The sequence below is a fragment of the Melospiza georgiana genome, chromosome 2, assembly GCF_028018845.1.
Source record: "Melospiza georgiana isolate bMelGeo1 chromosome 2, bMelGeo1.pri, whole genome shotgun sequence".
Lineage (NCBI taxonomy): Eukaryota > Metazoa > Chordata > Aves > Passeriformes > Passerellidae > Melospiza > Melospiza georgiana.
In genome coordinates this window covers 111782182-111795898 of record NC_080431.1, presented here as the reverse complement: position 1 = coordinate 111795898, position 13717 = coordinate 111782182, and the positions used below count along the sequence as shown (strand labels likewise).

The window sequence follows — 13717 nt, the reverse complement described above, 5'->3', positions numbered from 1 at the left end:
AGGGAGGTGTGGCAGTTCAGCCCTTTTTGGCCCTGTACTTACAGCCCTCCTTATCACTACACAGCCCACACTCTGCTCTTGCTAAGGTTTTGAAGGGTATGAGCTAAACATGTATTTCATTTAGACTGATTGAATGAAATGGACACCAAAGCAGTGCAAAAAAGTGGACTGAGTGCAGTTAATACTTTTCTATTTCCAGTTGTGTTTGTGGTTTATATTTCCCTTTAGCTCACCATTGAGACTAGGCTCAGATGGAGCACCTGCTAATTGCCAAGCCCTGAAGTCCGCAGCTAGGAAAATATGCCCAGATATACCCCCATGAGGCTTTGGACACAATCCCACACAACAGCCTGAGCCCCACAGTGCAGAGCCCTGGCTTTGGAGGGTGGGCTAAGCAGGGCACAAAGCATTGGCCAGATGGACACAGCCTGGGACTTGTGGGCAGGGGCTCCATGTGCACTGCAGGCCAGGGATGAGGGCTGTCCCTCAGGGCTCTTGTTCCTGCGGGTTTAAGCCATTTCAGAGCTTTCCAAATTCTTTATTTCTGTCCCATTCCTTTTCAGTAGGTTCTGATTTGGTTTTCAGAGTGGCACCTTCTGAGCTTAGTGCTATTTGTGTCCTCCTTTCTCTTCTGCCTTCTTTGCCTGCTCCGTTTCTTTCACATTATCTGTCTTTACCCAAGGCAGCTCCAGCCAAAAACCCTCCCCTGATTTTTTCCCCAGTACATGTGCTGAAACAGCCCTGGGTTAACTCATGAAGGCTGGGAGTGAAATGTCATTGTAAAATCTTGCTCCACTTGGGCTTCAGCCCTTGAGAGCTTTGCCTTAGAGGGCAGGAACATCTTTTCCTTGCTGGAAAGTGGAATTCCAGACCATTGCAGGGTGTGCCATGGATCACAGAGGGGAATTACTGAGGTTCCTGGGGTGCTGTTTCTGCTCTGCCTCCCAAGGGTGCAGGTGACAAGGTGACAAGGTCCCAAAGCCGTGTGGGCTCTCAGAGCAGATGGGAAATGTTTGTCTGCTAGACATTTTCAATCACACTCACAGCTCAAAACAGAGGGAGGAAGAAAATGGGAGCAAGTGTAGGGTCTTTCATGGATCAGGTAGTTTCTACCACACCATGAAAACCAGCCCACCAAGATAAGCTACTGAAATCCACTCTTATATATCAAGAGTTTTAATACCAGCAGTTTATAATCATGGGATTTGCTTTAATTTTCATTGTGCATATTCTAAAGGAAAATAGTTTTATAACTGGGACTTCTTTAATTACTTTAAATTTTCAGAACAGGGATTTGCTTTTTTAATTTGTTCATGGGGAAAAAACCAAACTTGTTCTGCATTAAAATCTATGCAATTTCTTGCTGCTTCCTACTCTCCTTATTTCAAGAACAGCTTTGGGGCTGTTCCTTGTTTTTCTCATTTCAGCCTGCAATTCCTTCCAGGGACTTAGAGATTATCTAATCTCAACTTGCCAAACAACAACTTCTGTTCATTGCTCTTGTTTCACCATCTGGCGTGATTGAGAAGTGGACTGAGAAATATTCATCACTATTTTCTCCACTGGCAGATAGTGAAGCACTTAAATTTGTTGCTGGAGAGGATTTGGAATTACCATCCTTAAGTATTTTCAAGAGGTGCCTAAGCAAAGGCATAGCTGCTCCCATATGGTGTTTGACAGGCTGCAAGCAGAAAGTTGGACTACAGATTTGCTCCTGACCTCTGAAGATTCTGTTTTATTGCTATGACCTCCAAGAAATTTACTCCCTTCCCTGTTATCCATATGTGAAAGAGGGGCAGAAGTGGAAAAATTAATTCCAGAGAAGGAGCATGAGACAACATACCAAAGTTAAAATGTAACGGGCAGAATTGCAAGGTCAAGCAGTTTTGGCTTCTTCCTTTCTGAGCAGGGACACATAACTTTGGACTCAGCACAGACTGACACACATTAGGTTATTTTGCAATATTAAACACAGTGCTATTAGCTGGGAATACCCACAGACAGTGGTGATAGTTTATGCCAATATTATGCTATAATGTTAAAAAACCCAATAAAAATAACAATGCTGTGTGTGGAACTTAACAAATCAGATTTCATCCTTGGAAAACCAGCTTTACTACACTTGTTTTCCAAACTTGCTTTTCCATCACCTCTGTGGGCTGCAGAAATTTCCCAACTGGCTTCAGTAAAAATCCAAAATTCATAAGAAAATTAACATCCAGCCTTTAGGACTGCTCTAAATCTGTAACAAAGAAATTATAGAATTTGGAAAACATTTGGTTTTCATATGATGTAATGTAGAAATTATAAACAAAAATTACTTACTGCATATTAGGATTCCTGTGAATGTGAAATTTATACATATTGTTTTCTAGAACTAATCACTTGTTATGTAACAAGTGTTAATTCTGTTCTTATTGAAGATGACCTAAAACCATGAGAAAACATGGAATTGACTTTCAGCTCTAAAATTTTAACCTGATTTTGGAGATGTGACAAACCTGAGAAGCAGCTTAGTGAAATGCTGTCATACAGGAACTTTCCTGAAACTGGGGGAGCAGGCACAGCTATGTGGGTGCAGAAAGAACCCAAAGCCAGGTCACAGAGGCAGATCTGCCTGCTTGACTTTGAATCTCCCCTCACATCATGCTTTTGCTGCATGCCTCCAGGGTATATATAGACTCAAGATAATGAGACACAGATTCACCTTGCAGCTTCAAGGAGAGAATTCCCCACCTGAACTGGCTACAATATATGCCTAAATGCACATAGATCGCCTTTATTCAGATTATTTACTGGTTATATACTGGTTACAGTAGCTGCAGCACACACTGACCTCAAGAATAAACATTCCTTCCTGACTTGGCAGCTAAATCCCACAGAACAAATTAATGGTACTTCACAAACACTAAAAACAGACGATACTCCAATCTCCTGAAGTCACAGAGCTTGCTGGCTGGTGAGGTAAAAGGACACTAAAATTGCAGGGAAAAGCCCCCCAGATCCTTTCTCCAAAATACTCCTTCACAGGATTCTGCTGCTTTTGGCTCCAGGTTTCTGACGAAACACCACACACCAGATAAAATTAAAGGATAAGCTCACCAAAACTGTCGCAGCAGCTGCTTGCTGGTCCCTGCTAGTTTTGCAATACTGATGAAATTCCTCCTGTTAAACAGCATCTTCTGTCTGCATCAAGGCTTCTCTTAACCCACAAATAAAGTTATGAGAAAGGAAGGTGTAGGAAGCAGAGAGTGAGCTGTGCTGCTGTGCAAATGAGGGAAAACCAAGAACCAAGGTCCTTGTTTTGGCTGTCTCAGCCAGCACTGGGCCAGGCTGGGCTGACCCTGAACCTTTTCTTTGGTCAAACCCTGCAGATACAGAGATTTCTCCCAGGGCCCATTGCACCACTTGCAGTTTGTGTTCTTCTGTGTGGGCTCATCATGTCATATCACTAGTGTCAATACTATTTCATAGCTATTTGGGGTTAAATATTTGTACAGGAGCATGTGCTGATGGAAAAAGGCAAAAGAAGACTTGCAGGATCAGCATGAGCAGGGGATGGGGCTGTGGGCATGGGGGCTTTGGCACAGCCCAGGCAGGGACTGCTGGCCCTGAGCTGAGCCTAAATGAGGGTTCTGGGTCCTTGGCTGAGGAACTGGGCAGGACATAAAGATTTATTCATGCTTTTGGGGCCTTGAAAAGAATGAAGTAGTCTGCATTAAAGAAATCTACATTTTCCTGGGGGTTTTTGTTGGGTGGGTTTTTTTTTTTTTTGCTTGTTTTTTATTTCTTTCTTTTTTTTTGATTTTTCTTTTTTTCTTTTCTTTTTTCCTTTGGGGTTTTCTTTTTGCTTATTTGTTTGTTTGTTTGTTTTCTGTTGTTGTTTCTTTTTTTTAATTATTTTTGGAGCAAGTTTTCAATTATGCTGTGGTAGTGTTCAACACTGTGGGCCCAGAAAGTGTAATACTGCAGCCTGCCTACCTCCTAAGGCTAAACTGCTTGCTGTATAATCTGAAGTAGGTCAGTTGCTAAATACTAAAGTGATTTAATTTAAGTTTCTACCTTCAAATATAATTGTCAGATAAGATTTTATGTCACCTGCACTCTAGGTGGTTTTGAAATATGACCATTACTTTCTCATTTCTTCCTCCCTGTAAAGAGAGACTCACTAGGGTAAATCAAGGTGATGGCATATCTGTCAGAGAGGGTGATACCTTGAAATTACAATTCAAGGAACTTATAATTAAAACATACAAGAGAGAAGTTTGACTTCTGGGAAAGACGGACAGCTGTGAAAACATCATGCAGGGTGATAGCTCCTGGTGGGATTTGCTCATGCTGAACCAACCTTGAGATACTTGGGAAATGCAGCAGTTGCCAGGGGAAATGTCAAACAGAAGTAAAATCCTAGAGAAATGAGTAGTGAGGGAAAAAAGGGAAGAAAGAGAAGAAAGGGAAGAAAGGGAAGAAAGGGTAGAAAGAGAAAAATGTCAGGCCATGTTTTCCCTCTTGGTTGTCCTCTGGCAAATGACTCCCATGACTTTCAAGCCCGGCCCCTGGGACTGAGCTTGTGCCATTAGTGATGCCCAGGAGAAAAGACAGCAGACAAAGCAAATGTGACCAAGGTGCCCAGGGCTCCAGTGCCACCCTGCAGCCTCCCAGGGAGGGGACACTGCTGATGCCTCTTGGACTGGGTCTGGCTGAGCTGGGCTCATTTTCCCACAGCAGCTCTCCCGGGCTGGGCTCTGCACTGGCAGCTGGAAGGGTGCTGATAACACCCCAAGAGTTTTGGGGACTGCTGAGCAGTGCTGGCACAGCACCAACGCTGTCCCTCCAAATTCTCATCCATCTGTAGGTTGGGGGTGGACAAGGTCTTGGGAGGGAACACAGTGAGGACAGCTGACCCAAATTAACCAAAGGGATATTTTATATAATGTAATGCCAGCTCAGACAGAAAAGCTAAGGAAGGGAGGCAGAAGGGGGAACATTCATTATTTTACAATATGTGTCTTCTGGAGCAAAGGTGAGATGCTTAACTCCTGCTTCCTGGTAATTGGCTGGACATCACTTGCTGATGGGAAGAAGGGAAAAAATTCTTTGTTTTTTTAATTTGCTTTTGTGCATGCAACATTTCATTTTTGCTTTAGGAAACTGCCTTCTCTCAACCTATGCTTCCTGTCTTCTCTCCTCTGTCCAGCTGAGAAGGGGTATAGATGAAGTGTCTTGGTGGGCACCTGGTGTCCAGTGATGGCCAATCTACCACACCCCTGTACAGAGGCTGCCTGACCCCAATTCCCACATGGACCAATTTCATAGGAAGCTCCTGTAAATGAGTGTCACCTAAGAGGAAGGGGACAGCATCCTGTGACGATGCTGTGCCCACAGCTCTATTCAAAGCCTTTCCCCCTGCCTACCATGGCCCATCCTGTGATGCCGTGCCCACAGCCCTCTACCAGACCTTTCCCCCTGCCCAGCACAGCGCATCCACAATGCCGTGCCCACAGCCCTGTGCCAGGCCCAGCACAGCCCATCCTGCAGCACCGTGCCCACAGCCTTGTGCCCGGCCTTTCCCTATGCCCAGCACAGCCCAGAGTGCAATGCCGTGCCCACAGCCCTGTACCAATCCCAGCACAGCCCATCCTGTGGCGATGCCGTACCCACAGCCCGGTGTCAGGCCTTTCCCTATTCCCAGCACAGCCCATCCTGTGGTGATGCCATACCCACAGCCCGGTGCCAGGCCTTTCCCTATGCCCAGCACAGCCGATCCTGTGGCGATGCCATACCCACAGCCCGGTGCCAGGCCTTTCCCTATTCCCAGCACAGCCCATCCTGTGGCGATGCCATACCCACAGCCCGGTGCCAGGCCTTTCTCCGCGCCCAGCACAGCCCATCCTGTGGCGATGCCATACCCAGAGCCCGGTGCCAGGCCTTTCCCTATTCCCAGCACAGCCCATCCTGTGGCGATGCCGTACCCAGAGCCTTGTGCCGGGCCTTTCCCCGCGCCCGCCCTCAGGGCCCGGCCGCGCCCGGTGCCGCCCCCGCCGGCCGCCAGGCGGCGCTGCCCGCGCCCCGGCGCCCCCGGCCCGGCGGGGCTTCCTCCCGGCCGCCATGGCCGCGCCCGCCGCGGGGACAGAGCTGCCCGTGCCCGGTGAGTGCGGCCGCTCCTGGAGGCACCGCGGGGACGGTGCGTCTGCCTGTGCCTGCCCTGCCCGTCTCTTCCCTGCAGGGCTCCCCCGGCTCCGGGCCCCGCGCCGGGCTGGTGCCTCACGGTGTCCGGGGAGAAACGCGTCCGCAGCCGGCAGAGCTCCGACGGGGCAGCCCCGTCAGCGGCGGGGCCGGGGGGCAGCGCCGGCACTCGGGGGGACGCGGTTAATTCGGAGCATTAATGGTTGGTTTGTGTCGCGGTTTGGCCCGGGGTAATGTTTAAACGTCGCCTCGTTGCTGGGATAACAAACGCCTCGTGTATATCCTGTGTGATTTAATTTACCGAGTTGGTGGGGTTCCGTTTCCAAAGTTACCGAGTTAATGGGGTTCAGTGGCAGCGCTGAAGCGCAGAATGGGCCAGGCTGGAAGGGACCGCCGCGGGTTGTCTGGTCCCTGCTCCCTGCTCCAGCAGAGCCATCCCACAGCTCATGGCACAGGATTGTGTCCAGATGGTTCTGGGGTATGTCCGGTGAGGGATACTCCTCACCATGCACGGTCACTGCCCAGGAAAGAATTTCTCCCTCTTGTTCAGGTGGAACTTCCCGAGCGTCGGTTTCTGCCCATTGCCTCTTGCCCTATTGCTCAGCACCACCGAACAGAGCCTGGCTGCATCTTCTTGGCACCCCCTGGGCTCAGATAATTATACACATTAGGTGTATATGAATACACATTAAGGTTCCCTGTAAGCCATCTCTTCTCGAGGCTGGACAGGCCCAAATCCCTCAGCCTTTCCTCATAAGAGAGATGCTCCAGTCCCGCAAACGTCTTTATTGCCTCTCCCCATACCCACTTTGTGAGCTCCACATCTCACTTGTACTGAGGAGCCCAGAACAGGGCACAGCAGTTGTGTCCAGATGTGATATGTTGTGGCTTAGTCAAATGAATGAGATACAAAAGGCATTGGAAAATGTATCAGCTTTTTGTATGCATTGAATAAAGAATATAAAATGTTTTCATGTTAACCCTTCTGAAGGGAAAAGAACCAGAGAGCACTCTACCTGCTGGAGAGATTGCTAAGAAAGTTCAGAAGTGCATGGCTGTCCGGCTGGACATGAAGACTTCAAACAGAGTTTTCAGATGCTGTTTAGCTTGTCTGTAGTTGTAGGTGTGTCTAGATAAAATAAGGAAAAAGCTCAACTTCTTCTTTAAAAAGGCTTGAGTTTGTCTGCACAAAGCTTTTTGAGCAAGTGAAAATGAAAGCCACATCTAGTGAGGTAATAAGTGCAATTTATACATGTCTGCCCCATCTGATACATAAAATAACATCTTTGGAAGTAGGGGAAGCTTTTGCAATAAATAATTATTTTAAATGCAAATCAAATATACAGTTTAAGAAAGAACTTTTAGGTTTTGGAGCTGGGGTGCATATTGTTGATGAGATTGTTTTCTTTGAAAGTTAAAGCACTAAGTTGTCTCAATGTCATTTTCAGAAACAGTCTACTGTTATTGTGTGTATTTCCTAATGTGTTACATGCTAACAAAATTTACAAGGAAAAGGTTTGGTTTATTCTTGGTTTTGTTTTTAAAAACATCTCTATTTTATAGCACAGGCTTTGACATTTTAAAATAGGAAGTCTAATTGAGCTTTTATATCTGAGCTGACATTGTCTGCAAGGATTTTGACAAATTATTTAACTTGTAAGTTCATGTACTTTTCTGTAGAATTGGCATTTTCTGTCAAACCACATGCCTAACCAAAAGCTGAACAAATAGTTAACATTCTGTGTTTTAGCAACTATGTTGTTAACATATTTGAGAGGGGGGAGAATTGAGAAGCCGGGCAAACTACAAAGCCTGAAGAGCTGCTTGGACTTCATTTTGGGGTGGTTTTGTTTGGATTTTTTAGTTCATGGTCCTACCACTGAATCACAGAATGGCTGGGCTTGGAAGAAATCTCTGGAGACCATCTGGTCCAACCCCCTTGCTAAGGCAGGTTCAGCCAGAGGAGGTTGCACAGGATCACCTCCAGACAGGTTTTGAGTATCTCCAGAGCTGGAGACTCCACAGCTTCTCTGGGCAGCCTGCTCCAGTGCTCTGCCACTCACACAGGAAAGTTCCTCCTCCTGTTTGGGTGAAATTATAGAGCTTTTCCAACCCATGTTTTGAAGGCTGAGAGAAGGAAGAAGAGAAAGATAAGAAAATAAAATGTGCCACTGAACTGATACAGCATATCTACTTCAAAATATGTGAAGTAAAATTTGCTTTCACTAAAACTGTCATCTTTTTCTGTTTCAGAGTCAGGTGCTGTTTTCACATTTGGGAAAAGCAAATTTGCAGAAGATATTCCTAGCAAGTTCTGGTTCAAAAATGACAAGCCTGTGCTTATATCCTGTGGAGATGAACATACAGCTATTATTACAGGTCAGTATTGGAAATGGAGGATATAGAATCAGAATTGTTAAGGTTGGAAGAGACCTTTAAGATTACCAAGTCCAACTATTAATCCAGCACTGCCAAGTTCACCACCAAACCATGTCCCCAAGTGGCACATCTGTACATCTATAGATAAACACATCTATACATCTATAAACACCTCCAGGGATGGGGACTCAGCCACTTCCCTGGGCATCCTGTTCCGTGGAGAAATTTTTCCCAATCTTTGGTCTAAACCTTGGTGAAAACCAAGGTTTTCACAGGACTTCCCCAAGAGCTGCCGGGAGGAAGTTTGTAACAACTGAGTGTATGACAGGATTTAAACTAAGTGTAACTTAGTTCAGGCTGAATGTTTCTCATGAATCTGACAATGTTTAGTATGTTACATGTATTGTATCATGGAAGTAACAGTAACTGCTGAACACCACAAGTTCACTAGAAATCTCCTTGAAACAATAATTGTATCTCTCAAATTAAGCTTGGAATTACTGTTGCCTGTCAGATGAAAATAGCCCTTGAAAGAACAAGTCAATACAGGATTTCAGAAAATCCTACAAAAATCAGAAATAAATGGAAAATGCATTCAAAGAAACTCTGGTGTAATAGAGGGAGCATCATTAATGGTTTTTTCTTTTCTTTGAAATGATAGAAAAAATACTCATTAAAGAATTTGTTCATTTTATTTTACATGGAAGGAACTACTCTTCTGTGGATGAGCATGTGTGATGGTTGTATTGACAATCAACTGCTGACAGATAATAAGACTTTGTTGTTGAAAAAAATATATGTGTCTTTTCAGGACTTTTAAAATTGGAATGTAGTTATTGCTCATCAATTTACAATTGGTTGTTGTGTATTAAATAATTTCCTGAGGCTTTCTTGCAATGTTCACAAGCAACATTGAAGATGCTGAATTTTTAGAAAGAACTATTCCAGGCAAGATAAAAAAGACTGTAGATTTCATGGGCTGCAGAACACCCTGAGGTGAAATTACATGATGAATTTTTCAAGCCTAACTTCACGGCAGATGAATTATACATTAATAGTTTATTTTGAACAAAGCTTGGCACTTCTTCTTGGATTGAACCAATAATATTAAATTACCTGTTGCATTGAATTAATCTGGATGTTACCTGGGGCACAGTGGCATTTTCCTTTTGCATTTCCTTTTAACATATACTTTTATATGCCCACACCCAGTTTGAAATAACACAGGTATAGTTCTGTGTTTAAACCAGTAAATTTAAATTTAAACCAGTAAATTTAAATGCCTGGGCCAGCACTGTTAACCCCAGTCAGCAACAATCCCCTAATTCCCACATCACTGTAATAGTTACCACTTAGATAAAGCTTTTGAAGAGGTCATCTTGCAGAGATTTTCATGCAGCACCATTTCTGTATAATTTCTCCTTCTCTCCATTACTTTAGTATATGCAGCTTTTTTCAAAAGTGTCTCTGTAGCTTGCCCTAGCTGTTGTAGTGGGCAGGTACATCACCAGGGAGGCTTCTAGATGATCAGATCTTTATTTCCTCAAAGCTTTTGCCCTCAAGGAACTGTAGAAGCATGAGAAAAAGACATTTTTGGTAGCAAAAGGTTTTCTGGGTCATTGTAAAGTAAAGGCAAAAGTGAAAGTAAAGTGTGGATCAACAACATGCAAAGGTAGAGAAACTGCAAGAGTCATACACAAAAAGTGAAGAAGGAAGGAAAAAGCTCTTCTCCCTCATTTGTTCTTCACACTAGTGCATGCCCATGTGCACCTCACATTTCTGCAGTTAGATGGAATTGGATGATACAGTCCTTGGGAATGACCCTGAGCTGTAGTAACAGCTGGAATAAATGGTCCAGAATCTCATTCTGAAAATGAGTTTACTGAGAAGGGTGCAGACCTTGTGGGAGACCAGGATCTTCTTCAGCTGAACCTGACCTGGAAGAGATAAAATGCAAACATCACCAAGGAAGGAAAGTATCTCAAGCTGGTGTGTGTTAATGCATGTTTCATTTTACCTTCAGTCTTTAGTTGCAGGTCACAAAATTTCCCCCCTCCTTTTTTTCCCACACCTTGAAAGAGGGAGTGAGAGGTAAACTTTTAGGGGACAGTAGGAATATGAGGTAGGTTAAAATTGAGAAATACACCAAATTTACAGTTAACATGGCTCAACAATCCTAAATAAAACAATCATCCCCAAACTGATACAAATCATTCCTTAATGCTGGACTTGGGCAGGAGAGATGGCTGCAGCTAGCATCAAATCTTGACTGAATACTAATGAAGAAAATGTACAAGAACTGATATTTAGCATTCAAACAAAATATTCAGAACCTTTCAAATACTTCTTTTATCTAATCCAGCATCAATATTCCCATATGACTTTTATAAAGACAAGTGTAAAATAAATACCAAACACTCCATCCTTTGCATTTCTAGGTCAGGAGTTAAGAGTCCAAAATTTTATTTACCTGCTGTAGCTGCATGTTGGAATTGAAGGCACTAGTGATAGTTACTTGCAGACTTTGAGTTGGCTTGCTGAGCTAGTTGAAATGTTTTCTTCTTCAGGAAGGAAGTTTAGGATTGAAATTTGTGTTTCTTTATTCTTTTGCATATCATTGGCATAAGCTTGATTAAAATGTCCAAGCAGGAATTTTTTTAAGCAGTGGTCTTCCTTAGGTCTTTAATGCAGTGATGAGCAATATATATTCCACCATCACTTGTAACATGCTTCATAATGGTTCTTGCCTCATTTCTGTATTTTTTGGCCCAAGAATACTGATACTGCATCTTCTATAACTGCAGGCTTTGGAAAGCAATTAATTCATCCTCATGGGAGCTGGTGTGAAGAAGTATGAATATACTTTTAGGACCTCATTCCAATGCCTGTGTATTAAATTTTATTTCCTACAAAACCCTCAAACTTTACAGCTATCTTATTGTTTATTTGCCTTGATTAGAGTATCCTAGGCAGCTTAACCACATTTGATCAGAGACTGATCCTGTTCTCAAGGGGGAAAGTGCTGATGAATGAAGACACCTTTTCTGAACTGAGTGCCCTGGAGAGAATTGAAGCCCCCAACACAAGAAAGCAGAAGGAAAGAAAGAAGTGTCAGTTGCAAAAGTGGGAGTGAAAGGTGCATATGGAATCAGAAGATAGTATACTCATAATTTCAGGTTTTGTAAGGCATTAAGCATTCAGCAGAGATCTTGGAAACCCTCCAGGTGTTTTGTCACCAGTTTTTCTCTATTTTTTCTGCTTACCAGTAGGTCATCAGAACATGGCACAATACCTTTTGCATCAGCTGCAAGGGGAGGATGAGAAAGATTAGTACACATTTGTGTTGATGTATGTGAGCAAGCAATGTTCTGTGCTGGTTTTGCTTGTGTGATGCCAAATGTCCTAAGCATGACTGTGCTTGTTGCTCAATAAAGTTTCTGAAAATATTATGACTTGTCTAAAGAAACTGATGCCACTCTTATTTTCCTGGGATTTATTTGACTTCTATATGAGTTTTAAATCAACTGTTAACGTAATTTATTCACTAAACAGCTCAAATAAAAATAATTTTAAAAATAATCGTGGTTCCTTGGCATTTGCTACTCTGTACAAAATACTACCTTTTATGTTTTATTCAGATACAGTTTCTCAGAAGGATCTTATAGTAAATATTCAAGGCCTGTACATTGCCTCCCCATCTTATTTCTCTCCCACACTCATATAATTTAAAAAGAAAAAAGGGCAATATGTAAAACATACCTTTCAACATAGGTGATTAGAGTACTTGGCTGCCTGCTATGACAAAGCACTTGGGATTCCAGCTGATATTTCCCAGCTGCCCAATGATTGCCTTTAAAAGCACTTCATGAACCAAGTGCACATGACTGATGGGGTTGCCAGGAATCACAGTTGTGATAGCAACTGTTCATGAGAAATGAGGGGGGAGACAATCTCTTACTGAAGTGTCCCACAAAACCTCTGCTGCTACACGTGGAAGTGTCTTGTGGCTTCCCTGGTAGCCCTGAATTGCTGCTGGTGAAACATCTGCTGCTGTACCTGCCAGGGAACACATGCTTGGTATAAATACTTCAGTTTTGCATCAGGATAAAGGTGGTGGAAGTGTGTTTTCATCACCAAAACAGTCTGAGTAGGCCTTTTCATTGTATCCTATTGTTTCCCTCCTGCCTAGTGTCACAGTCTTACTCTCTCTTGTGCCAGCCATTCCACCTGGCAGGTGGCCACAGTCTGGATGGTGGCGCCAAAGTAGAAGCAAAGAAACCAAGAGCAATATGAGTTTACAAAATTTTGAAATTTGATTCTTGCCTATTTGTCTGCTGTTGGATTCAGTGCATCTGTGTGATGGCTGGGATATCTCAGTATGCAGTTATGAAAATTGTGCCTTTTGCATGCAAAATTATGTTGGATTTCTCGGCCAGCTTAGACTGAATCATGTCTGTTCTGAAACTTGATTTGTTGTACAGACTGGAAAACATTGCTTCATTACAAGCAATTGTTTAGGTTCCTCTGTAGTGCCTATTAATTCTCATTCTCTTTCTAAATTAACTGCTTCCCAGATTTCTTATTTTCTGTTATACTCCTAGGAAACCTGAAATTACAAAAGGCTGTCAGTCAGTTGTAAAAGAATGTGGAAAAATTCCTCTCATCTATTAAGCTCCTTGACTTACAAAGCAATGCCTGAGAATTTAAAGACTGATATAAAACCCAGCAGATTATAGGATGAAAAGCATGACCTTGTTTGAATTTTGCATGGATAAAAGAGAATGTGCTTAAATTGAATTAGGGCAGCTTGGCATCATACTCCCACAAAAGTACTGCTGTCTTAGGAAAGCAGTTGGAAAGTGTAAAGCAAGGATACAAGGAAGCCATACCAATATAGGATAGATGTCATTTGCTGGTAAAAATCCTTTCTGTTTAAGGTGTGTTTGCTGTCAGGGACAGCTCTGCATGTGTTTGACATGATTGCATTATCAAAATTAGGATGGAGATATAAATCCTGTTAAGTAGAACACTGTGAGCATGAATTTGACCTCTGTCTTTCCTCCCTTCCAGCTTTCTTGGAAAGACATAATATTGACACATAGTCCCACGTGCCAAGAATTGTAAAATCTAACAATCAGGATTTTAGATACTA

General features: G+C 43.2%; 2 protein-coding genes and 1 long non-coding RNA gene across 3 annotated transcripts in view; 2 read left to right on the top strand and 1 right to left on the bottom strand.

Moving 5' to 3' along the window:
• Nucleotides 1-6110, bottom strand: part of OTC (ornithine transcarbamylase) — a 35310-nt gene extending 29200 nt beyond the window's left edge. Inside the window, exons 1-2 of the mRNA XM_058045586.1 lie at nt 6047-6110; nt 5721-5934 (exon numbers count right to left, since the gene is read on the bottom strand). Coding sequence (XP_057901569.1) covers nt 5721-5934; nt 6047-6110 — 278 coding nt within the window. The remainder of the gene's footprint in view (nt 1-5720; nt 5935-6046) is intronic.
• The window catches only part of RPGR (retinitis pigmentosa GTPase regulator), a 42272-nt gene continuing 34646 nt past the window's right edge, over nt 6092-13717 (top strand). The window contains exons 1-2 of the mRNA XM_058043905.1: nt 6092-6148; nt 8440-8565. Of these exons, the coding sequence (XP_057899888.1) occupies nt 6109-6148; nt 8440-8565 (166 nt within the window). The 5' untranslated portion in view covers nt 6092-6108. The remainder of the gene's footprint in view (nt 6149-8439; nt 8566-13717) is intronic.
• On the top strand, nt 8580-12031 carry LOC131095839 (uncharacterized). Its single transcript, XR_009115919.1, has 2 exons — nt 8580-10554; nt 11525-12031. It is a non-coding gene; the product is annotated as an uncharacterized LOC131095839 (long non-coding RNA).